The sequence below is a fragment of the Muscardinus avellanarius genome (genome assembly GCF_963383645.1).
Source record: "Muscardinus avellanarius genome assembly, chromosome: 11".
NCBI lineage: Eukaryota > Metazoa > Chordata > Mammalia > Rodentia > Gliridae > Muscardinus > Muscardinus avellanarius.
The window spans coordinates 41,881,789-41,907,725 of NC_137797.1; the positions used below are offsets into that span (position 1 = coordinate 41,881,789).

A 25,937-nucleotide genomic window follows, 5' to 3' on the forward strand; every position below is an offset into this window, starting at 1 on the left:
CATTCTTTTCCCTGGTTTTATTAAGTTGCTAAGGTCCTCCCTAAGTTGCCGAGGCTCTCCTTGAACCTGTAATCTTCCTGTTTGAACTTAGAAGTACTGGGACTCTAGGTATACATCACCATGCCTAGGTTTTTAAATGATTTCTAATACATAAGCAGAATAGATGTATTTTTTATAAATAACTGTAATTGAGATTTGTGTGGCAGAATTTACATATTATCTTGAAGCATAGCACAAGGTCTTATTCTACTTAGATCCTCTTGTTCTGCTTCAGACTCGTTTATTATTTGTAGCATTTAAGAAAATATTCTGGTCGGGTGTGGTGGTGCACGCTTGTAATCCCAGCTCTCGGGAGGCCGAGACAGGAGGATCACACAGGTTTGAAGCCAGCCTTAACTACTTAGTGAAGCTCTCAGCAACTTAGTGAGATCCTGTTTCAAAATAAAATATAAAGTAGGTCTGGGAGCATAGCCCGGAGATAGAAAGCCCCTGGGTTCTACCCCCACTACCACAAAAAAAAAAAGAAAGAAAATATTTTGTTTAGTTTTATGCTAACTTTTTTTTCCTTTTTGGTACTAAGGATTGAACTCGAAGGCATTCTACCTCCAAGTGTATTCTCAGCCCAATTTTATTTTTTATTTGGAAACAGGGTCTCGTTAATGTTGCAGTGGGTCTCACCAAGTTGCTGAGTCTGGCTTAGAATCCATAATACTCTTGTCTTAGCCTCCCAAGTACTGGGATTATAAGCATGCATCACTACACTCAGCCAAACATTTTTTTTAACTATACAAACAAAATTTTGCCTCAATTTAGGAGTAACCATTTCTTGGATTGAAGTCCCATGAAAATCATAAAAATGTTTACAGAATACTAAGTGTAAAAATGCCAGACTAAAAAATATTATGGTAACTAGTTCTGTGGGGTGATACACATTTATGAAATAAATTTATCATAGAAAACTTGAATAACAAAATATAATCTTTTTGCACCTCCACCCATAATAACTGATAGAAATTTTTCCTAATCTACTTCTTAGAAGTAACCACTGTTAACCATAGGGCATATTAATTTATTTCCTTCTTTACTTCCTTCCTTCAAGCATCTTCCTTCCTTTCTTTGTTATATATATGTACAAAAACACATAGAGGTTAGTTATTTCAGTTACTCTCAAGAAAATGAGCAGAGTTCCCATCTATCTTGTACACTACCTGTCACTGCTTTGAAACTTCTCTCTTATCTAGTGCATACTGTCTCTCTATTCTGTTTTTGGTAGTGCCACACGTTTATCAGATAATCTTTTCCTGACGTTATTATGTCAGTATTTCTTGTTATAAGTTGATCATCCCTAATCTGAAAATTCAGAATCCAAAAGTAATCTGAAACTTTTTCAGCCCTGACATAAAGCCAAAGGGGGAAAATTCTCTACCTTACCTCATGTGACAGGTTATAGTCAAAATGCAGACACAATAAAAAATACAAAATTGCCTTCAGGCAATGAGTATAAGGTATATATAAAATAGAAATGAACTTTTTTGTTTAGGCTTTTTTCCTATCCACATGATATCTTATTATCTATATTCAGCTATTCCAAAATTGGGGGAAAAAACCTGAAATCTGAAATACTTAAGATCCACACATTTCAGAAGGGGTGCTAAACCTATATTTACTTCTAGATGCTTCAAAAGTCTGTCATTAGATTTAACCCAACTTTACACTTATGAAATTAATCTCTTATTACACTTAAGATCTTTGAGGGGAAGGTCCATATTTGTTATTTTGCTTACTCTTATATTTCTGGCATATGATTTCTAGATACTTTATAAATATTTGTTGAATTAGTGAACACATTAGAAATATAAACAAAAGATATAAATAAAAATAAACAATTCACAAAAGAACAAATACCAATAAATATCTCCAAATAAATATATCCAAATATTGTCGTGTGTAATTGAGAATGATAAATTAAAGCAGTGACAAGGTATGTTATCTTCATAGTGTTGGGAACATTTAACAAGACTGATGCTATCAAGTCTTCATTTAAGAACATATCCATTAAGAGGATGTTATATGAAAGTATGATGCTGTAGAATATTTTTATCTGTAAAGAGGGAAGAGTTGTATTCTAGTTTATTTGGAGTGATCCAATTAGGTTTGTTTTTTTTTGTTTTTTTTTTTTACAAAAGTGGCCATGTAATATATGTTTATATACACACATGTAAATTCACAGTGAAGGTACTGGAAATATTTCTCCTGTCCTGTTGGTAGTGATTATCTCTAGGAAGTAAATATTATAGTAGGAGGAGAAATATAAAGAATTTCTTTTTCCTTCTCTGTCTTTTCTGTGAATTTATATTATTTTTAAACTGTTGAGAATATATAGATTGTTTAAAAAAATGAAGGAGTTAAATTGGTTAAGGACATAAAGAAAAGACCCCTTCTTTGTATATGGAAAAGAAAAAACCAGAATACCAAAAGAACATGGTTTGCTTTAAAATCATAAGTAGTTTCTTATTGCTGGAGCCTTAAGCATGATACAGAAAGAAGAATGAGGTTAAATGAGAAGACAGGACTAGATCATTGAGAGCCATTCATGTTTACTTTTTGCATGGTACGGACTTGGGGAGAAGTACAGTTGGCACAAGGAAAAGGATTAATAACCTTTTTATCTGGATCCCTTTGGGAAGTTTGAGGAATCCTTTCTTAAAATTGGGAATGAATCCACTATATGATTGGTTCATCTACTATTTCTGGGTATCTTTCCAAAGAGGTTGAAACCAGATAACTACAGTAATACATGCTACCTATGTTCATAACAGCACAATTCACTATAGCCAAATTATAGAACCAACCCAGTTGTCCATCAACAGATGATTAGATTACAAAATTATTGGAAATATAACAATGGAATTCTACTCAGCCATAAAAAAGAACAAAATTATGACATGTGCAAGAAAATGGAAGGACATAGAGAAAATTGAGTGAGATTAAAGGGTTATATATTTTCTCTAATATGTGCAAGCTAAGGAATAATTGAAATACAATAGGAACTCTAGATAATGGAGGAGAAACCTCAGTGGAGCCAGGGAAGGGGAGGAAGAAGACTGAGCTTCATTAACGGAATACTACCATCAACTCTGTATACATATGTGAATATACCAACATCTGTGTATTGGGATGGGGAAACTGGGAGGTTGGGAGGACAGCAAGTGCTCTGTGCATATATGTCATTGTCAACATGATTTATATTATGATGTGAGGCTATAAATTTTAATAATGTTTTAAAGTCTTCTGTGGTAATATTCTAAGATTTAGGTAATGCATATATTTATCATCCTTGATTTCTTTGGCTACTTTGACATAGAAACTTTCCATATTTTATGCACCGTTTTATTTCAATGATATTTTCTTTGCTTCCCTTTGATTTTACAGGTTTTTGATTGGTCAGGGAGCACATGTAGGTGCTGTCAACAGCGAAGGAGATACGCCTTTAGATATTGCAGAGGAGGAGGCAATGGAAGAGCTACTTCAAAATGAAGTTAATCGGCAAGGTAATATCAATAGCAGCCTAAACGGGGAAAAAACACTTAAAAACTGTTTTAAAAAGAATAGAATATTGACCTTTTTCTATAAAAATATTTATTGACATTGAATAGTCGTATTTTGAATTAAAAAACCACCAGCTTACCAAACAATATTAATAGTATGATTGTGTAAAACAAAAATGATTCTCAGCTCTGTCTTTTTAATTTTTGTTTTAATTGAAAAGACTTAACTGCTGTGTGTAGTGGCACACACTTGTAATCCCAGTACTTGGGAGACTGAGACAGGAGGATCACAGATTTCGCAGCCAACCTCAGCTCCTTAGTGAGGTCCTCTACAATTTAGTGAGAACCTGTTTCAAGCTGAAGAATAACAGAGCTGGGGCTGTAGCTTGGAGGTAGAATCCCCCTGGGCTCAATCTCCAGTACACACACATACACAAAAAGATTTAACACTAAAAAAACTAATAACACAATCAAGAAATGGGCAATTGAACTAAATTATACTGTACAAAAGAAGAAATACAAATAGCCAATACATAATGTTCACATCATTAGCAATCAAAGAGATGCAAATCAAAATCCAACTGAGATTCCATATAACCCCAATTAAAATGGCAATCATCAAGAAGTCAAACAACTTCTGGCTTCTGGGCTCAATTCCCAGTACAAAAAAAAAAAAAAAAAAATGGTTAAGATGGTAAATTTTATGTTTAAAATTAAAGTATATGTATTTATATGTGTATGTGCACATAAATTATTGTGTGATTTCCACTATATTTAGGCTATGATCAAACAAGTGTCATCAAAACTATTTTATAAATGTTAAATGATAAAGGAAAGATGTGTGAAATTGTGAAATTGATTTAAGAGTTGATCACCTAAGTCAATTAAGGATTTAATGGATTAAATTATATTAAAGTACAATCTATCAGAAAATAGAAACTGAAGATCAGAGAAGAATAGAAATTAGGGAAATCCTTTGAAAGCTGATTTTTATTCCTTGGAATTGGGAAAATTTATAAATGACTGCTGGTTTGTTGAAAATAATAATAAACTTATTGGAGCATTATAAGAAGTTCTTAAACAGAGTCCAGGAGAAACAGAGAACACATTAGAAAATTGTTAAAAATTGGAACCTAGATAAAATACAAAAGAGCTTTTAATAACCCATGTTCTTGATAAACATTTCAGAATCATAGGGATTTTCTAGAGTTGAGGAAACTGAAAGAGGAGGTAGGTGTAAAACTATGAATAAGTTCATCTTGCCCTTAGGGTGCTCAAATAGTTAATAATTATCTGTCAAACAATGGTTTTTTTTTTTTTTGCGGTACTGGGGTTCCTGGAAGCCCTTTTACCTCCGGGCTACACTCCCAGACCTATTTTATATTTTTATTTGGAAACAGGGTCTCTTAAGCCAGCACAGCTGGCTTCGAACCAGCGCAATCCTCCTGTCTCCGCCTCCCAAGCACGGGGATTATAAGCGTGTGCCACCACGCCTGGCGAAAGCCTTTAATTTTTAAACTGAGTGATTCTGATACTTGGACTTTTGATGCAATTATAAAATTAAAATGATGGAATGCACTTCCATTGTTTTGGGACATACTTCATTTGTAACTAAAGGCCAACTAGATGAAGTGTTAGTACACTGTTGGGATATAGGAGATGTCACAATGGGAAATGTAAAAATGTAATGATAAAGGGAAACTGGGTATTATTAGATGAGGTGGTGTCAGAAATGAAAAGTGAAGAGTGATATTAGTAATAGAAGAAGTGATAGTAGCTAATTTTATTAAATACTTATTGTATTCAGGCATTGAGCAAAGAGATTTACATGTATTTTCTAATTTAATCTTTGCAGCAGTTTTTTTTAAAGGTTATTATTAATGCCTATTGTACAGATGTGTAAATATTGAGGCTTAAGTGATTTTGCTAGCAGTCATATAGGTAGGAAGTGATAGTGTTGTAGTTCTGTTCTATTTAGGGGATGGATGGTAATAGTAATAATAATGATGAACCCACACTCTGTACCACTGTAACATAGTTGCATTTTATTAAGAATGTCTCCTAGAAAAGACTTCATGATATTCATCTTATATATAAAATGGGAATGTACAAATTTATTATGTAGCATAATACTCCTTAAAAAAGGGGGAATCTCTAATAGACTTCAGAGCTCCATATATAAATATATACATATCTTTAGTAGTGATAAAATTTCCCAAATTATCTTTGTGTCAAAGTTATTTACTAATTTTAAGATTTTAATCATTCTTTTGTCTTTCTTATCCTAGTATATTTGATCAGTAGCTAAGTGTTTCTGATTTATATTTTAATGGGATTTTTTATGTAGCCATGGGTAAAAATCAATTTTTGGTTTGTTGGCTGACCAAATCCCAATTTAATTTTATTTTCTCTTAACTGAAATTTGGCTAAATTTCTATCTAATACTCACTGCATCTAAATAGTAGTGGTAGTTGTTAGTCTAATCATTTTATTATATCATATCTTATTTAGTTCTACCTTCTGTTGTTTAAAAACTTTGCTGCAATTATAGTAGGTCAGTTAAGGATCAGTTAAGTGTATTATAAGGTTTTTCTCTCTGTTACCATAAAGCAAGAAAAGAAAAGCAGGATCATGGTATTAGAACTGGCAATAATAATTAGCACCTTGGTGCTCTCTCCTGATCTAAACACTTTTGCATATTAATTTTTTACATTTCTTTTGTTGTTGTTTTGCAGTACTGGGGATGGAACCCAGGGCATTGTACCACTGAGCTACACCTCCAGCTCTATTTTTTAGTCTTTTTATTTTTTGAAACAGAGTCTCACTGAGTGTGAAGGGCCTCGTTAAGTAGCTGAGGCTGTCCGTGAACTACGATCCTCTGATCTCAGCCTCTGAAATGCTAGGATTACAGGTGTACAGCACCATCCCCATCTCACCAGTTTTTCCCATTTCTATGTGTAGATACTATGAGTAACTATTATCATCATCCCCATTTTAAAGGTGAAGAAACTGAAGCATAGCATAGGTTAAGTGTCTTGCCCATATGTCTAGCACATAGTAGATCTTGGATTCAAACCCATTATATTAGTACCTAAAGAAGTAATAGCTTTCTCACTCTCACTAGTGAATTAGAGTATAAGTACTATATATAGTACAAAATGAATCCTAATATATAGTACAACGAATTGTGGATTTTGCTTTTTTAAACTTTTAATCAACTATATATTCTAATCTTGTACTTATATGTTTAAAATTTTTAAGAACAAGCCAGGCGTGGTGGTGCACACTTGTAATCCCAGTACTTGGGAGGCTGAAGCAGGAGGATCCAGGTTCATGGCCAGCCTCAGCTACTTAGTGAGGCTCTCCATAACTTAGTGAAACCCTGTTTCAAAATAGAGAACAAAAAATACCTCTAGGTTTGATCCTAGCACCACAAAAAAAGGGGGAAAAAATTAAGAACAAGAGGTTTCTTTTTTAATTTGCTTTTTAAAAATATGAAGTTTTGGATGAATTCGTTCGAACCACCCCCCATGCCACTCCTGAATGGCATGGGGCTGTAACTATCTTCTGTATTTCTATCTTTTTAATAAACTCCTTTAAATCTTTAGCAAGAGTCTGGGCTAATGTGTATTTATCCTTAGCTCAGGACAAGAAAATTGATTTTGAAAGTGGAAAAAGAAAAACATATGAAGTTTCTCTTTACATGTATTTTAACTTTAAACTTAAATTGTCTTATTTTATATGTCTGATCATGATTTGGAAGAAGAGAGAAATCATTTTGTAATTAAAGATGGCATAAAATTAAATAAATACAGAAGAAATATACAATTTTAAAATTCAAGTAGAGGAAATTTAAAATAATAAAACAATACACTAGAATAGGATGGTAATGGTAATAGAGGTAAGAGTAATAAAAAGGTATATGTTTTTAAAAACAGTAATAGAATAAAGTATAAGAAAAAACTTAGATTATTTACTAAAAGTATTGTTACTTTTGAATTACAGCTTTTTAAAATCTTTTGTGAATAACATTAGAAAGCATTCTAAAGCCTGCTGATTGTCTTTTGGTAGGTAACATTGCTGTTCTCAGTAGTGGCATGTCATAGTCTTCTGGATTAAGCCCCACTGTAAATGCATAGTGATGTGAGTCATTTGTTAAATAGCTAGTAGTTGAAGCCATGAAACAGCATGAGGTCATTCGGGAGTTTCAAGATTACCTTTATTAATTTTTTTCTCCCAAGATTTGGAGCTCTTAGTAAATACTAGAGTGTCCTATTCATTTTTATACTTTTTCTACTTTTAGCACTTAGCACAGTGCTTATAAATGTTTTTTAATGAACATTTATATAACTTGTGAAAGTCATAAAAATAATCCTAATAGTACGAAGAGGATGTATTGGAGATAGAAAGGGAGTTTGAAGAGAAAGAAAAGATGGTTTAAGTTCTGCTTAATTTTAGAAGACAGGACCTCCAAGCTGAAATATTCAGTAAACATAATACTATGCTAAAGTTTAGAGAACTAGTCAAAATAAGAAGCATAAACTTGAAAATTACCCACTTTAATTGTCAAACAACATTTTTTTCTTCTTACTCAAAGGATGCCTTAAGAAATGTACAAATTTTTTTTTTAAAGAACCAGAAAAACACCAATCAGTGGAGAAGGCTAATCTATCTGCAGTATTCCCACATTCTTTTATTTAACTAACATGTTTTAAAAAGCTCATTTTTCAAAAATATGGTTTCACTTTTAGTTTTTATTTAAGCTTAAAATGTTTTGGATAATTTTATTTCCTAGCATAGTAATAGACCACTTTTATTAAGAAAAAATAAACAATTAACTCTTTATTTTATCAGGTGTTGATATAGAAGCAGCTCGAAAGGAAGAAGAACGGATAATGCTTAGAGATGCAAGGCAGTGGTTAAATAGTGGTCATATAAATGATGTCCGGCATGCAAAATCTGGAGGCACTGCGCTTCACGTTGCAGCTGCTAAAGGCTACACGGAAGTTTTAAAGTAAGTATCTTTTTTATACAATTGTTCTCCTTAGTTTGTCTTATTTTATTATTCCTTTTCTTAAATATCTGAAAACATTTTGAAACAGCTTATAAAGCAGTTAATATCTCTTTCCAGGTAAAAAGATAGCAAAGTAGCTAACTATCTTGAAAAAGATTATTCTTGCTTCTAAAGTTTCTTCTTTTCACTCCCTAATTTTGACTAATCTACTCTTGTTTTTTGTTTGTTTTTATAGTTACCATTTTCCCATAAATTGAATTTAAGTATTGGTCAGCCTTCATATGTTACCTTCCAGACTAATAAATTATTACAAAGTCATTTTGAGTTTCTCATATTAACTGACCTGGTTTCTGAGACCAAGAACAATCTTTTATATATACATGAGATCCAGTTAAGAGCTTGATTTCTGTTGAATACTTATTTACATGTAATATTTCTAAAATACAGTTCTTTTACTTTTTTTTTTTTCTTTCAGTACTGGGGATGGACCCAGGGGTATTCTACCTCTGAGCCACACACCCCCAGTCCTATTTTTTTATTCTTTATTTTGAAACGGCCTCACTAAGTTGCGGAGGGCCTCATTAAGTAGCTGAGGCTGCCCACAAACCGCAATCCTCCAATGTCAACCTCCTGAATGCTGGGATTACAAGCGTGCCACCACCATGACTGGCTGGTTTTCTTTTTACTATAGGAATACTGAATTCAGCGTTAGTAGCATAATATTAAATACCATCCATAAGCAACTGCAACTATGTGGGGTTTTTTTCCTTGGAACAAAGTTTCTTTTTATCATAAAATATGTATATGTATATTTTACTTACACAATGTAAAAGTGTGGAAGTGTAGTGGTTTATGCTTATAATCCCAATACTGTGGAGGCTGAGAGAGAAGGATTGCGGGTTCGAGGGAAACCTCAGCAACTTAGTGAGGCCCTGTTTCAAAATTAAAAAAAAAAAAAAAAAAACAACGAAATAGGGCTGTGGTTATAGCTCAAAGGCAGAGCACCCCTAGTTTGTTTGTTTGTTTGTTTGTGGTTTTTTTTGGTGGTACTGGGGTTTCTGGAAACCCTTCTACCTCCAGGCTATACTCCCAGTCCTATTTTATTTGGAAACAGGGTCTCTTAAGCCAGCGCAGCTGGCTTCGAACCTGCATGATCCTCCTGTCTCTGCCTCCCAATCACAGGGATTACAAGCTTGCACCACCACACCCGGCAGCACCCCTGGTTTTAATCCCTAGTAAATACATACATACACACACACATTGCCAGCTACATTAAAAAAAAATTACTCAGTGCATAACTTTTGTTATATATATGAGAAAGGAATAAGACCAGCCAGCCCTCGGCAAAAGCTTCTGTATCCTTTATGTTAATTTGTTGATTCCAGTTCACTTGAGCTTTTGTGTGTGTGTGGGGGGGGGTACTGGGGATTGAACCCAGGAGCATACTATCTTCTATCTACACCCCCAATCTGATTTTTTTATTTTAAAACAATCTCACTAAGTTGCAGAGGGTCTCACTAGCTGAGGCTGACTGAGAACCCAGATCCTTCTGTCTCAGCCTCCCAAGTACTGGGATTACAAGCATGCACCACCATGACAGGGTTTCACTTGAGCTTCTAATGTCAGTATCTTTCTTATTTTTTCTCATCAATAAAAATACAAAGTGGATCACCTATCCCTTTCTCTCTGTTCAACTTCAATTAACATAGGCCACCTTCTAGAGTGGTAACATTTGCCTTTTAATTAGTTTTCTTGTCTCTCATCTGTGTCCTTCTAATCTAAAACTTTTCCAGCTCCCATTAAGAAGCCCTGAAATGAATATAGTGAGTTGCCAACAATTTTAAGAACTAGGAATAGAGCTGGGCGTGGTGGTGAAAGTTTGTAATTAGAGTACTTGGGAGGCTGAGACAGGAGAATCACAGTTTGCTGCCAGCCTCAGCTACTTAGTGAGGAAACTCTGCAATTTAATGAGACACTTTCAAAATAAAGAATAAAAATTAGGGCTGGGATGTATCTTAGAGGTAGGAGATGTAGCTTAGAAGTAGAATGCCCCTGAGTTCATTCTCCAGTACCAAAGAAAAAAAGAAATAGGAATAGAAAATATTGGAGATTATTGCATATAAAAAAATTGTACGAATTATTTCTTAAAACTCTTCTTCCTGCAAACATCTATGTGAGTTCTAGATTACATTGTTAAATGTCTAGATTGCTTCCATGTGGGGTTTGGAATTCCACTATCCAGGCTTTTAAAATCCTTTGTTAAGGTTTTCGGTGGAAAAAATATAAATATTGAACTACTTAGCTCAGTACATAAAACCCTCATCATCTAGCCACTATCTGATCTTTTATTTACTTATTTTTTTTATTTTTGCGGTACTGGGGGTGGAACCCAGGGTATTCTACCTCCAAGCTACACAGACCTATTTTTTATTCTTTCTTTTGAAACAAGGTCTCACTAAGCCTCACTAAGTAGCAATCCTCCTGTCTCAGTCTCCTAAATGCTAGGATTACAAGCGTGCGCCACCACACCCAGACTATCTGCTCTTTTAATCTGAGGTGCTACCATTGTACCTCAAGTATGCATTATGTCAGTGACATAAATAATTAAATAGATAATTAAATCATAAAATTTCTTAAAGTTCACTCATGATATTTTATTGCCTACTCTTTCTTTTTAGATGTCTTTTTCATCATCTCAACTTGAAGGCAATTTCTCTTTGATCATTTCATTAAATTCAAGGCTCTTAAGTCTTGTTATGGGACTGGGATAGAAATAGCTACTTTAGGTATTGTTAGGTAGGGAGGGTACTAGTTTAAAAAATAGAGGATTATATATTAACTATCACTACCTACCTCCATTAGATAAATAGAATCCCTTCTCATGTTCAACATCTTGGAAAGTAAAGTAAAGGTATATTAGATATCATGAATTTTAGTGTGTGTGTGTGTGTGTGTGTGTGTGTGTGTGTGTGTGTGTGTGTCTGGGGTGGAACCCAAGGGCATTTGACCTCCGAGCTACACCCCCCTGCCCAATTTTTTTATTCTTTATTTTGAAACAGGGTCTCCCTAAGTTGCAGAGGGCCTCACTAAGTAGCTGTGGCTGTTCGTGAACCCCAATCGTCCAGTCTCAGCTTACTGAATGCTGGGATTACAAGCGTGTCCTCGTGAATTATATTTAATATTTGCTTATGTGAGGGTCTGTGCTGTGTGCAATTTATAGATCCATTCTTGGTTCTCTGTGAGCTTAGTTTCACTTTTTTCCTACTACATAGATAGTCGTATTCCTTTGAAAATTAATCTTGGTGGATCATACATCATCATGAAAACTTTCATAAACCAGTTTTTAACTGGGAGGTAACAAAAAATTACAGATAAGCTTGATTGATTCCAGTATATTTTTAGAAATCATTTAGCCTGCCGTAACATATCAAATGAACACCTGACGATAGTTCCTGTAGTCAGTTTTACATACAAATTGATCTATAAGCTTTTTATCTTATTTTGAAAAATTATGGCCTTTTCTGTGAAAATTTTACTTATAAGTGATATAATAATCAGTTAAGTGCCATATCAAACCATAGACAGTAGTCCATAGAGATTAATTAAAATTGCATTATTATGACAATTACTCAAGTTCCTCTTTTTTTCTATTTGCCTTGGTTAATTCACTGGAAGAGGGAGAATTTGAACTCCGAAAAGAAATGTATTGAAATTTTGGTTAATTTTAAATGTACAAATTCTTGATCATGTTTATTAATTTCTAGATTTTGATTCTCTAACTATAATTTCTTTAGACTTTTAATACAGGCAGGCTATGATGTTAATATTAAGGATTATGATGGCTGGACACCTCTTCATGCTGCAGCTCATTGGGGTAAAGAAGAAGCATGTCGAATTTTAGTGGACAACCTGTGTGATATGGAAATGGTCAACAAAGTGGTAAGCCTTTTAAACGCATTTTAACCTTAGAAATGAAATTTTAGTCTCAAAATATTATAAGAATATAAATGACATTTACATTAATACTGTATCCTTAGGAATTTACAAATTAAGATTTTGCATTTCTATATAAGTTTTCTGCTTTCACTGATTTGGAACACATAGGTATTTCTAATTCTAACCGATGGTCTTATTAGTCTGCTTACTGTGGTTAAGTGACATGGATAATGAACTAAAGATAGTAAATATCATAAAATTTTATTCCAGGTAACATTATTAAGATGCAACATCTAGCCTTTAATTTTTGCAGATATACTTTAGTGTGAGATAAATGGTTTACTTAATACCATACAGTTAGATAAAAAGAAAAGGGAGCAAATGTCATACAAATGTCTTTCACAAAATCATTAAAAAATTCAAGTTACTAAGTTTCTTTTGGATTTATTTTTTTCTTCTTCTCTTTTTAAAATACCATCAATCAGCTTACCAATGTAACCAGTATTCTTACTAATATTTTAGTTGAACATACAATATACAATATGGAAAATATTTTCCTAGGTATAATTAATAATAGTCATGCAGTGGGAGAACTATAAAATTATTTTGCTTCATAGCCTTTTGTTTCTGTATTATTATAATAGCAGCTCTTTATATCACCTGGTATTAATATCTTTTCATTCCATCATTTCAGTATATCTCTATATGATCTTGAGACAATTGTGCCTCACATGTCCTCAGAATTTTTTGGTATTCACACTTTGCACATGTATTAATCTAATTATATTTTTAAAATTTGTGGAGAACCAGGTGTGGTGGTGTACATTTGTAATTCCAGCTTTCAGGAGGCTGAGACAGGAGGATCCAGGTTCGTGGCCAGCCTTAGTTACTTAGTGAGGCCCTCTGTGACTTAGTGAGATCCTGTTTCAAAATAAAAAACAAAAATTAGGGCCGCAGATGTAGCTCAGAGATAAAATGCCCCTGTATTCAATCCCCAGTACCAAGAAGAAAATAAAAAATTAAGAAAAATTTGAGCTGTTGGGAGCTTTGTAGATTGATGAACATGATCAGAAAAGTTGAATAATTTTCCTAAAGCCCTGATACTTTTTATTGTTGTTGTTGCTTTTAAGTTCCTCTGCAATTTTTTGTAGTTTTGGGGTGTGTGTGTGTGTGTGTGTGTGTGTGTGTGTGTGTGTGTGTTGTTTTACTGGGGATGGAACCTGGAGGCATTCTACCTCCAAACCACACCCCAGCCCTATTTTTTATTCTTTATTTTGAAACAGGGTCTCACTGAGTTGCAAAGAGCTTCACTAAGTATCTGAGGCTGTCCACTAACCTGAATTTCTCCTGTCTCCGCCTCCTGAATGCTGGGATTACAAGTGCGTGCCACCACCCCCAGCTAATTTTTGTTTTCTTATGTTTTATTTTTCCAGGTGCTACATATCATTATAAAAGTATGATTTAAAATTCAATTCATTTTAAAAATCAAAACTCTAAAGACATTTTAATAGTGAGGAGCTTCATAATGTGTATAGAGCATTCTAAAAGCCTTTGTGCCATAAATACACCCAAACAAAAGCTTATCTTTTTTTTCTGAGAACTTCTACAGGGATAGAAAATTGTTTTAAGTTTCTCTTAGTTTATAAATTTTTAATAATTAGATAACTCTGCCTTTGCTTCTTCTGTCTTTATTGGCTGTATTTTAAAATAGTATGTCATACTTTATAATAGGAAAACATGGCTTAGGGAAGTATATATAGAAAATGCAACAAATTCTATGGAAAGTCTGGGAATCTTTGTACATACAGGTGGGAAAATGTTCTAAAAATAGAGGTTTTAGTCTCATTTCTTTAACTTGGTTGCACTTTTAAAACACATTTGCTAACATTTTAGTTTATTATCATAAATTATATATTTTAAATATAAAAGTTATTTTTGATTCTTTAACTTATTAAAAGAATTGTTTTACTGGGTGTGGTGGTACATACTTTTAATCCTAGTACTTCAGAGGCTGACACAAGAGGATCAAGGGTTTAAAAAAGATATAAGCCTCTGGCCGTGTTGGAACACACTTGTAATCCCCGTGTTTGGGAGGCGGAGACAGGAGGATCGCACAGGTTCGAAGCCAGCCATGCTGTCTCCAAATAAAAAGTATAAAATAGGTCTGGGAGTGTAGCCTGGAGGTAGAAGGGCTTCCAGGAACCCCGATACCAACCACCGGGGGAAAAAAAAAAGATTTAAGCCTCAGCAGCTTAGTAAGACCCTCAGAAATTTCATGTAGATCACAGGTGAGATACCCTTGAGTTCCATCTCCAGTACTCTGGCCCCTGAGGCACGCACATGAAAACACACATAAACACATACAAAATTGTCTAACTAGAATGTACTTAATTACTGTTTTTTCATAAATATTAACTAGAATGCCTTCCTAGTTGGATTTTTTGCTTGATGTATTAATGCATTGATTAGAAGACAAGTTTTTAGCTTGATACCTGTTATTATAAAGATTTAAGTGAATAACAAAGCTTTTTCTGCACTTTATGAGCACAAGTATTTTTTAACCATAATTCTGTCAGTAATACAAAATAAATACTGAAGCAGTAAAGACCTAGATTGTGTTCTCACTTTGTCTTCATTATCTTTATGACTTTGTTACAAAAAACTTCCAAACTTTGTATTTGGAAGTTGAGCTTCCTATTCTATACAGTAAACATCATTATCCCAGCTACCTCACTCATTGTAAAGATGAAGAGAAGTTGCATCTGCAAAAGCAGTTCATTTAGAACAAGCAAAGAAAAATAAGAGTTTGTGAAATTAAGACTTCAACAATAGCTTTAGTATGTCTATGACTCTGGTAATTTAAAGTATATTGAATTGATTGATTGTGTGTGTGTGTGGGGGGGGGGTGGTACTGGGGTTGGAACCAGGGGCATTCTACCTCTGAGCTACACCTCCAGCCCTAGTTTTTATTTTTTATTTTGAAACAGAGTCTCATTGAGTTGCAAAGGGCCTCACTAAGTAGCTGAGGCTGTCCTCGAACTATGATTCTCCTGTCTCAGCCTCCCAAATACTGGGATTACAAGTGTGTACCACCATACCTGACTTAAATTGATGTTTTAAAGGCATCCTTTTTGTTTTTAAGGTAGTTCTCTTGATTTGATATGTTTTTATTTCTCATACCTCAATATTGTGTTCTCTTCAGTGTTTCCTAGTTGCTTTGAATGAATGCTTACAAACTCCATTAGTGAAGCATAGTAGAATTATGGTAGTTAAGAATCAAATACTGTTCATAATTTCACAAATGTTTTGCTTTATAACTGTCTTATAAATTATTTAAAGATCATACTTAAGTTAATGAATTAAGTTGATTGATGTGTTTTTATTAGAAAATTTTCTCTTCAGTAGCCCACATTTTACTCTGATTTTTATTCCCTGTCAGCTGTTTATTTGCAAAGTAGACTCATTTATCAAAGAGAAAATGAAAAGAAAGGTTAGTAAGGTGACTCGATTTTTTTGTCCTTGACAAGGAAATTTCCTTGGTTACCAAAACAACATTATTGCATTTAACTGCTATACCAATTAATTACAATAAAAATATTTTTGAAGTGTGGGGTATTTCATTCATGAAGACTGACAAATGCTTAAAATATTAAAAAGAAGTCAGTGAGTTATTTCCAAATATCTTGAACACAATTTGCATTAAAAGTATAGCACTTGGAAAACTATAACATGCCTTGCTAATCTATAGGGGGCCTGAAAGTTCTGAACTACTTATTTCATAGTAAATTTTTTTGAGAAATTAATTCTTGGCTATTAATACTCTATGGTGAATGGGAGGAAAGTTTATTAAAACTAAAATTTTTCCTTGTGGACTGGGTAGAGATGGTTAGATTGCTTCTTAAATTCCTACTGAAAAGTCTTTCTGACAGCCACGCTTGTAATCCCCCAACTTGGGAGGCGGAGAAAGGAGGATCGTGTTCGTTCGGAGCCAGCCTCGCTGGCTTAAGAGACCCTGTTTCCAAATAAAAAGTATAACATAGGTCTGGGAGGGTAGCCCGGGGGTAGAAGGGCTTCCAGGAACCCTAGTACCACCAAAAAAAAAAAAAAAAAAAGTCTTTCTGACAAGTAGGAAAGTCTTTCTGGTAAGGAAAGTCAACAAATCTTTGAAATGTTTAACTGGACTACTCTTTGAAACTAAAGCAGTACCTATGGCTGGCCAAATATTAAACATTTTAAATATATATAACTACTTTATCAATAATTAGGCTTCAGGAAGCTATTAAAAATGAATAAGGCCTCAAAAGGTTAAACCTAGAGTTCTCATATGACTAGTAATTCTACTTTTAGGAATACAGACAAGAAAATGAAAACATGTTCACATAAAATTATGTACATCAGTGTTATCATAAGTAAAAACAAATGTCTACTTGATTAGAGTAGCAGTGTGTGTATATCATGCTATAGAATTTTTTTGTCATTATGTCTATAAAAAAGAGTAAGATAGTGATATATACCGTAACATGCATGAACTCTGTAAATATGCAAAGTGAAAGAAGCCTGTTACAAGACCACTTGATGTATGCTTCCATTTATGTGCAATGTCCAACATTAGCAAATTAACAGAGATAAAGTATATTGGTGGTTGCCCTGGGCTGGAAGAGAAATGATTGCTGAGCTATATACTCTTACTTCGGGGGTGATGGAAAAGCCCACCAAGTGCTGTGTGCACATATGTCACTATAACAATAAACTTCATTATGGTTGAAAGGATAATGCACCCATAAAAGCATAAAAAAGAAAGTGTTCTGAAATTGATTATGGTGATGGTTGAACAGCTCTGTGAATATACTTCAACAACATTGAATCATATATCTTAAATGAGTGATATGTATGGTATGTGAATTAAATCTTAAAGCTATTAACAAAAAAATAAGGGGAGGTATTATCAGCTGCTTTTCTCTCACATGGGTTTCTCATATATTTCTCTTTGGAGAATTATATGTATCATGCCATTTATGCCTACCTAAAAGTGTTGTCTAACTATCTGTATAATTACACAGGATTACTGAAGGCATTTTATGATATATTTATCATCACTTCCCCCTTCATTTCCTGCCTAGGGCCAAACAGCCTTTGATGTAGCAGATGAAGACATTTTAGGATATTTAGAAGAGTTACAAAAAAAACAAAACCTGGTATGTTTCTATGGCTGCCTAAAAATACCTATGTTAATGAATTATTTTAACAGCTTTGAATTTCAAACCGTTAAAAAAAAAAGTATTTTGTGAGCTGGGCATGGTGGTACAACTCCTATAATCCCAGTACTTGGGATGCTGAGGAGGAGAATTGCAGGTTCCCAGCCAAAATCAGTGACTTAATGAGACTCTTAGCAACTTAGCAAAACCCTCTTTCAAAATAAAATGGAAAATAGAGCTGGAGATGTGGCTCAGAGGTCGAATGCCCCTGGTTTCAATCCCCGTTACTGCAGTGAAAAAAAGTATTTTGTGCTGTTTTCTACTTTTTTATTTTAATTTATTCCTAATATTCAAACAAAAAGAATTAAGGATGATTTTGATATTTAGAATTTTGTTATCTCTATTTCTATTTTCTCCTCCTTACAAAATGAATACTTATATAATGTATATGTTTTCAAAAATAACACTTTTGTAATTTCATTAAGAAAGTGTGATTAAAAGGTGTATAAAATCTCAGATTTCTAATAGGCCTTATATAAACAAGGAGTTATATAACCAAAAAACATAAATATCATTAGCCATCCTAAGTGGTTAATTGGCTTTGACTTTTTTTCAGTGAAATAAATTTAGAAAGATCTAAATTCATCTTGATCTCTTAGAGCTTTTTATTTCCTAGTCTTTTGCATTCTTTATTCAAGACCATTCCTTTTCAAGTAAAACTTAAAATCTCTTGTTCATTTTATTTTAGTTTGGTGTTTTAAAAATTACTGCTTTCTTAAACTACATTTTATTAAAGTTATTTAATAGTATTCTCATTTTTCTTTCTACCACTTTATATAAAGCTCCATAGTGAAAAACGGGATAAGAAATCTCCACTAATTGAATCAACAGCAAACATGGACAATAATCAGTCACAGAAGACCTTTAAAAAGTGAGTAAAAGTAGGATTTTCATTGCTGGAAATGAGTTGGCATAATGGCCACAGGCACAATTATTGTGGATATGGGGAAAACTAATGTATTTGAACCTTTTTTGTTTATAATTATTTGAAGGCTTTTTTCCTTTCACAGCAAAGAGACATTGATTATTGAGCCAGAGAAGAATGCATCCCGTATTGAATCTCTGGAACAAGAAAAGGTTGATGAAGAGGAGGAAGGAAAGAAAGATGAATCTAGCTGCTCTAGTGAAGAAGATGAAGAAGATGACTCAGAATCAGAAGCTGAAACAGGTAAACTTTGAAAGATAAATGAATTTTCACTGAATTTTGATGCAGTATAAAGTAAGATGAGAGCAGGCAATTTCTAAGCTTTTCAGATGTATTGCTACTTGTTCATTTACCTTCCATGCCAGTAAATTACTTTTCTCTGTTAGAAAGTTAGCTATAGCCGGGCGTGGTGGTGCACGCTTGTAATCCCCGCGCTTGGGAGGCGGAGAAAGGAGGATCGCGCAGGTTCAAAGCCAGAGCTGGCCTAAGAGACCCTGTTTCAAAAATATAAAAAAATAGGTCTGGGAGTGTAGCCCGGAGGTAGAAGGGCTTCCAGGAACCCCAGTACCACCAAAAAAAGAAAAAGAAAAAAGTTAGATATAGTGGTAAATTTATTATTTTCTCCGGAGCTTCTTGTTCACTTCTCAGTTTGCTGAAATATATTTTAGATTTGAACAAAGTGTAAAGGTTTATGGTACACATAAAATATGAATGTGTTCTCAGTAATTCCAGAATGTTCTTGCTGCTTTCTGAGACCTAAAAGACCAGGAAGCTAGTCCCAGCAGCATCCCAAATTCTTTCTAAGAAATGGTTAAGCAGGAACTAAATCAAGATACTTTTCTATAAGAGTGTAGGAAATTTTGTTTTGTTTTGAGAAATTTTAAAGATAAAGACAAGTATAATAATAGGCATTCATGTTGCAGTACATAGCTGTTCACATTTAATCATATTTACTTCACATTTTTTAACACAGCTTAAAGCAGGATAGTTGTCTTCTTTAGCTGCCTACCTTAATCTGCTTTTCTTCCCAGAGGCAATCATTACCACGATGATTTTTATGTAAATCTGTGTGCATTCATAAATAATATATCTCATGTATATTATTTTTTGTTTTCATACCATAGGAATTGATGTATCTTGCTTTTTGCCCTCAAAGGTTCCTTTTAGATGTTTACATAGCCTGTCTATTACTTTGTCTACGTAATTACGCCTTTAGTTGCATAATATTCCATTAAATATATCCATTTTCCTTCTGATGAGCATTTACTTTATTCTTATTTTTTGTTTTTTTTACATAATGCTGTAGTGTTCATACTTTCTCTGTAAATTTGTAAGAGATTCTCTAGTGGGCCAAAATGTTTTCTGGCTTATATGTTTTTATAGATGTTACCTTTTTTTTCGGTACTGATGATGGAAACCAGGGACATTATACTTCCAAGTATATACACCCCCATCCCTATTTTTTTTTTTTTAATTTTTGAAACAGGGTTCCACTGAGCTACAAAGGGTCTTCCTAAGTAGCTGAGGCTGTCTGTGAACTGCAATCTTCCAGTCTCCTCCTCCTGAATGCTGGTATTACAAGCATGTGCCACCATGCACAGCCTGATCTGTTGCTTTTATTAAGTAACACTTATTTTTTTAATATGTATCAGTTGCTCAAAACTTCTTTGAACTGTGTAGTGTAGCATTTTAACATATATGATTTTTTTTTTTTTTTTTTTTTTTTTTTTTTGGTGGTACTGGGGATGGAACCCTTCTACCTTCTACCTCCGGGTTACATTCCCAGACCTGGATCTCTTAAGCCAGCAAGGCTGGCTTCGAATCTGCAAGATCCTCCTGTCTGTTTCCCAAGCACAGGGATTACAAGCATGTGCCACCACATCTGTATACCATATATGAATTTATCAGAAGAAAATATTAACCTTCTGGTAATATTTTTGATCAGTGAAATTGTCATCATTATCAGGACTAGTTTGATCATCATTGGTAAATACAAATGGAACCCTACAATTATTTGAAATTCCTATATTTCTTCTAGACACAACAATAATACTTTTAAATCATTTTAATTTTACTCAACAAAATATTTTGTCTAGCCGAGCGTGGTGGCGCACGCTTGTAATCTCCAGGCTTGGGTGGCGGAGACAGGAGGATCACACAGGTTCGAAGCCAGCCGTGCTGGCGTAAGAGACCCTGTTTCCAAAAAATAAAAAATAAGTCTGGGAGTGTAGCCCGGAGGTAGAAGGGTGTGTGTATGTGTGTGTGTGTGTATATATATATATATATATATATATATATATATATATATATATATATATATATGGAAATATGAACAGCTAAAGTTTACTAAATATAACACATGTCAAAGAGCATACCAAAAACTGTTTCAAAATGAGATATTATAGCCGGGTATGGTGGCGCACTCTTGTAATCCCCACGCTTTGGAGGCGGAGACAGGAGGATCATGCAGGTTCAAAGCCAGCTGTTCTGGCTTAAAAGACCCTATTTCCAAATTTTAAAAAGTATAAAATAGGTCTGGGAGTGTAGCCCAGAGGTAGAAGAAGGGTTTCCAGGAACCCCAGTAGCACCAAAAAAAAAAAAGAGAGAGAGAGATATTATATAGCATAGATCTGTTGCCCAGGTAATGCCTTTTGGATTCCTTTTTTTCTAGAAGCTTTCTAATCCAACAAGTTAATTTTTTTTCCTGTAATACACAAAGAGCTTGTAAAAATAAGTGGCTAGGTCTAAGCACTTAGAAATTTAAAATTTTCTTCATTCCTGTCATATTGTATGTTCACCTAACTCAACATATCCTTTGCCCTTGTGAGATAATCATACTAAGAGAAATTGGATGCCAAGTATGGTGGCACACACCTGTAATCTCAGCATTTGGGAGACAGAGACCAGCGGGTCGCTGTTCGCCGACAGCCTCAGCTACTTAGTGAAGCCTCCGCAACTTAAGTGAGACCCTGTTTCAAAATAAAGAAAAAATAAGGCAGAGGGTATAGCTTGGAGGTCAAATGCCCCTGGGTTTCATCCCCAGATCCGCAAAAAAAAGAGAGAGAAATTAGAACCTAAAGCAATATTAAATGTTAATGTATTTTTATAACACATTAACTAAAATATTTCTGATTACAAAAGCAAACTACATTAAAATCAGCATACATCATGCTTAAGAGCATGAACTGGTTCATGCAAGTAATTGTATTATGGATAATTTATTTAATCTCAGATGTCTTTTTTGTAAAATCAGTATGATTACTTTTATGGTACTATATAACAATCAGTTGCATTATAGTAATTGTTAGCTTTAATATAATTATATAAATTTAAGATTTATTAAACTTAAATTTGATAAATTTACACTTATCTATCACTCGGTTTACATTTGTGCTCTTCGTTATGCATTTTGCAAAAACTGAAAAAAAAAATTATATCATTGACATTTAGATTGACCTAAGTATTTAATGTTATTTTTATGTACTTAGTTCTTTGGGGCCATGTCTTCACTTTTGGTCTATAGTAAAGTTTGTCATTACCAAGCAAATAACATGCACTGTGCATAAGGAAAGATCTCGTGACTTGTGTGTTAACAACTCTGTTACTATTTAGGTAGAATTCAAGAACTGCAAGTCCAGGCATTACTTTTGAAGATTTCTGATTTTCTCTTCTTTCTCTAATAGGATCTTATATACAATTCAATAATAAATGTTAGGCATTGAAGAGCTATTTAAAACAAAAAAGGTGGGGGAGGGGCTTTAATCTTGTGTTAGTTTTGTCATTAACTAGTAAATAACCTGATATCTTTTGCTTGAAATTTCCTTGATAATATGAGAAGAATTAGACTATATGATCTGGATTGTTCTTAATACTTCACTATTCTCTAAATATAAATATTAGTTCTATAAATATATCAGCTTGCATTATATTAGTTCCTGTTTGGGATTTAAACATACCAATCATCCTCTGTTTAATTTCTCATGGAGCTAACTTTAAATGCTCTTCTAAAAGCACATTGTACTATGATAATTTTGTTCTTCCTGTTGCTAGTACTAGGTTGTGCCAGGAAAATTTGACTCTCTCAAGAATTAATTCACATAAACTTACTGTGATTTCTTCTCTCACTCTTTTAATATCAACCAGACTTTATCATACTTTATTTGGCAAGCTTGTGAACACAACCTTTTCTCTGTAGACATGCAGTTTTATTTGACAATTTCTAAATCATTTCCTTCTTTTTCTTTTCTTTTTTTTTTTTTTTTGGTAAGGTTATTTCTTTGGGAAATTATTTGATGTAAACTGTGTTTCTGAATCTTCTTTCATAAATTGTCAAGCCAGTTTTTTCTCTTGTCCAAAGCACATGAAGATAGAAACCCAAGCAAAAGTTTCATTTGCTTTCCATATGATTTATAAATGTGAGAAATAATTGAGAGAATAAGAGAGAGGAAGTGTATTTTTGCTTTTAGGGTTTTTGTTTCCTCTTGAAAGTCATTCTTCTTTATTGACAGCAAGTTGATAGAAGGGCTTCAATAATGTTTGTCATGTTTACTTAATTAATAAGCTGGATGGTGGGTGGTATAAAGGTTTGCTTATCTTGTTCATTATTTCTGGCTGATTGTAAGTCCATTCACTTAAGTTATTTCATCTTTTTATTGACTGATATATCCTCAGTATCTAGAATAGTAATACAGAGACAATAAATACTTGTTGAATGTCATTCTCCACAGTTAGGTGGGATATTTTCTAGGAAGATGGCATTTTGCCCGCTTAAGTTTAGTTTTTTGTTTGTTTGTTTTAAGAAATGAGAACTCATGCTCTTTGGGACATTATCTTTTTATTCTTAGGAGCTTTATTGTTTTCTTTATGTTATCTTAAAATATATTTCAGCCTATATAGATAATTCTGGAATTTAACCCATACTCTTGGCAGGAATATAAGCTGATTATTGACAAAAATACTTTTAGATTTTTTGAAATAAAGATGAATCTGTTTTAGGTACTTGATAATAATTGTTTGGCTATTAAAATATTGCATAGCTATTATAATTTTTTTAGTTTAAGTTTCTTTTGTGGATTCAAATTTTATTTATTTTTTAATTTTTTTATTAGTGCCTTGTAGTCATATATCTTAATGGGGTACAAGATGGTAGAGGTGTACATGTACACATCCCTCAATTAGCCCTTACCCAATTCTTACCCCATTCCCTCATCCCTCCCTCTTTCTCATGTTTGGCTTAGTGATTAACTTTGATATCTTACTTTTTTTATTTAGTTTTAAAATTGTAGACATCAAATTCTATTTGTGCTTTTTATTCTTAGGAGCTTTGTTGTTTTCTTTATGTTATCTTAAAATATATTTATTTCAGCCTATATAGATAATTCTGGAAACGCCTTGAAGCCAAATTTCGATGGAATCTTAATCTTAATTTTTGTTTTGTTTGTTCTTAGTAGATAAGACAAAACCTATGGCTTCTGTAACAAACACCAACACTCCTAGTACACAAGCAGCTCCTGTAGCCATTACAACACCTACTCTGTCTTCAAGTCAGGCAACACCCACATCGCCTATTAAAAAGGTAAGCCAAAATTACATTTTCTAAAAGTACATGTATTCTGTTTAAGCACTGTTTGAACTAATTCATTAAAACATTTCTGGTGGGTTTTTGTTTGTTTGTTTGTTTTTGTTTTTGTTTTGCGGTACTGGGGATAGAACCCAGAGGCCTTCTACCTCCAAGCTACACCCCGAGCCCTATTTTTTATTCTTTATTTTGAAACAGGGTCTTACTGAGTTGCAAAGGACCTTACTAAATAGTAGCTGAAGCTGTCCTCGAACTGCATTCCTCCTGTCTCAATCCCTCCAAATGCTGAGATTACAAGTGTGTGCCACCACACATGGCTTGAATTTTTATTACATATTTTCTGTTTTTATTTTGATGTTTCCTCTGAACCATGTTATCTTACTAGGGGGGAATCTTTTTGCAATTGATAATCCATTTGATAGTTAACAGTTATTATAGTCAATAATTATAAGTGGCAGGAAAATAAAAGTTTCATGATATTATAACCAATGCCTGTGATACAATTTTTACTTTTATTTAATATTTCTTGAGAAGCTCAGGATTTATATGCTTTATCTCTGTTAAGTAAAGATGCATATTGATTATTTCACTCATACATCAGTAAGCTACAAAAAATACTCTAAGTCAGTAAGGAAGCTTGAATATAGACTTTCTAACTTAATGAACAAAGCACTAGGCAACTCATAATGGTATGCCAGTAAGAGCATAATCTCTGAGGTAAACAAACCAGAGATCACTTCCTGATCTCACTTCTTGTTAATTGTCAGGACAGGTGGACATTGAGCAAATTTGTTATCTTTCTTATTCATTACAAATCAAAATAAACAAAAAAATAAAGTTAATATTGTAAGGGCTCATCACTGAGAGAGAAAGTATAACTTCCTTTTAACCTACATAAAGATTAAGGGGTTTTATATTATTATTGTTTTATCTTTATTTATTTTTTGTGGAACTGGGGATGAAACCCAGGGGCTTATCTACCTCTGGGCTATACTCCCAGACCTATTTTAAATTTTATTTGGAAACAGGGTCTTACTAACTTGCTGAAAGCTTCACTAAGTAGCTGAGGCTTGGCTTCGAACCTGTGTGATCCTCCTGTCTCAGCCTCCCAAGCGCTGGGATTAACAAGCATGCACCACCATGCCCGACTATATTGTTATTGTTTTAAACTAATGATTTCTCTCTAAAGATTTTTCCTCTATAAAGGTATTTCCTTATCTTTAATGAGCATACTCCCCCCTCTGTACAGAAATATACTTTTTCCCCTCAATGTTTAAGAATTGACTACAGTCATCATAAAAATTATAAATTATAAGTAAATTATAAATATGTCCATTTGTATCTCCTAAGTATAAAAGCACTCTTTTTATTCCCACAATAAAAAAATACTTAGAAAATCCATGTTTATTATCTATATACTCAGATTTTCCCATCTGTGCTTCTAGTAATATCTTATTTGTTTCTCCAGTCAAGGATCTACTCAAAGATTGCACGTTGTATTTAGTTTCATGACCCTGCCTTTAGACTTATTTTATTGTTTGTCTGACAGTATTTGGGTTGCATGGTTTGAAAACTGATTTTAAGTCACCACTATGTTTCTGTTATGCCATCAATCTTGCTCAAGGTGGTCTAAAATTTTAAGTTAGAGGATTAAAAAAAGTATTAGTAATAACCCTCCCGT

At 33.5% G+C, this 25,937-nt stretch overlaps 1 protein-coding gene across 4 annotated transcripts in view; it reads left to right on the forward strand.

The window, feature by feature from the left end:
* The window catches only part of PPP1R12A (protein phosphatase 1 regulatory subunit 12A), a gene marked incomplete at both ends in the record, with an annotated part of 143,374 nt that overhangs the window by 70,161 nt on the left and 47,276 nt on the right, over positions 1–25,937 (forward strand). For all 4 annotated transcript variants that reach the window (XM_080706416.1, XM_080706418.1, XM_080706419.1 and 1 more), the window contains 7 exons: positions 3,433–3,551; positions 8,403–8,562; positions 12,357–12,501; positions 17,619–17,693; positions 18,536–18,624; positions 18,764–18,921; positions 24,129–24,253. In XM_080706416.1, the coding sequence (XP_080562542.1) occupies positions 3,433–3,551; positions 8,403–8,562; positions 12,357–12,501; positions 17,619–17,693; positions 18,536–18,624; positions 18,764–18,921; positions 24,129–24,253 (871 nt within the window). The remainder of the gene's footprint in view (positions 1–3,432; positions 3,552–8,402; positions 8,563–12,356; positions 12,502–17,618; positions 17,694–18,535; positions 18,625–18,763; positions 18,922–24,128; positions 24,254–25,937) is intronic.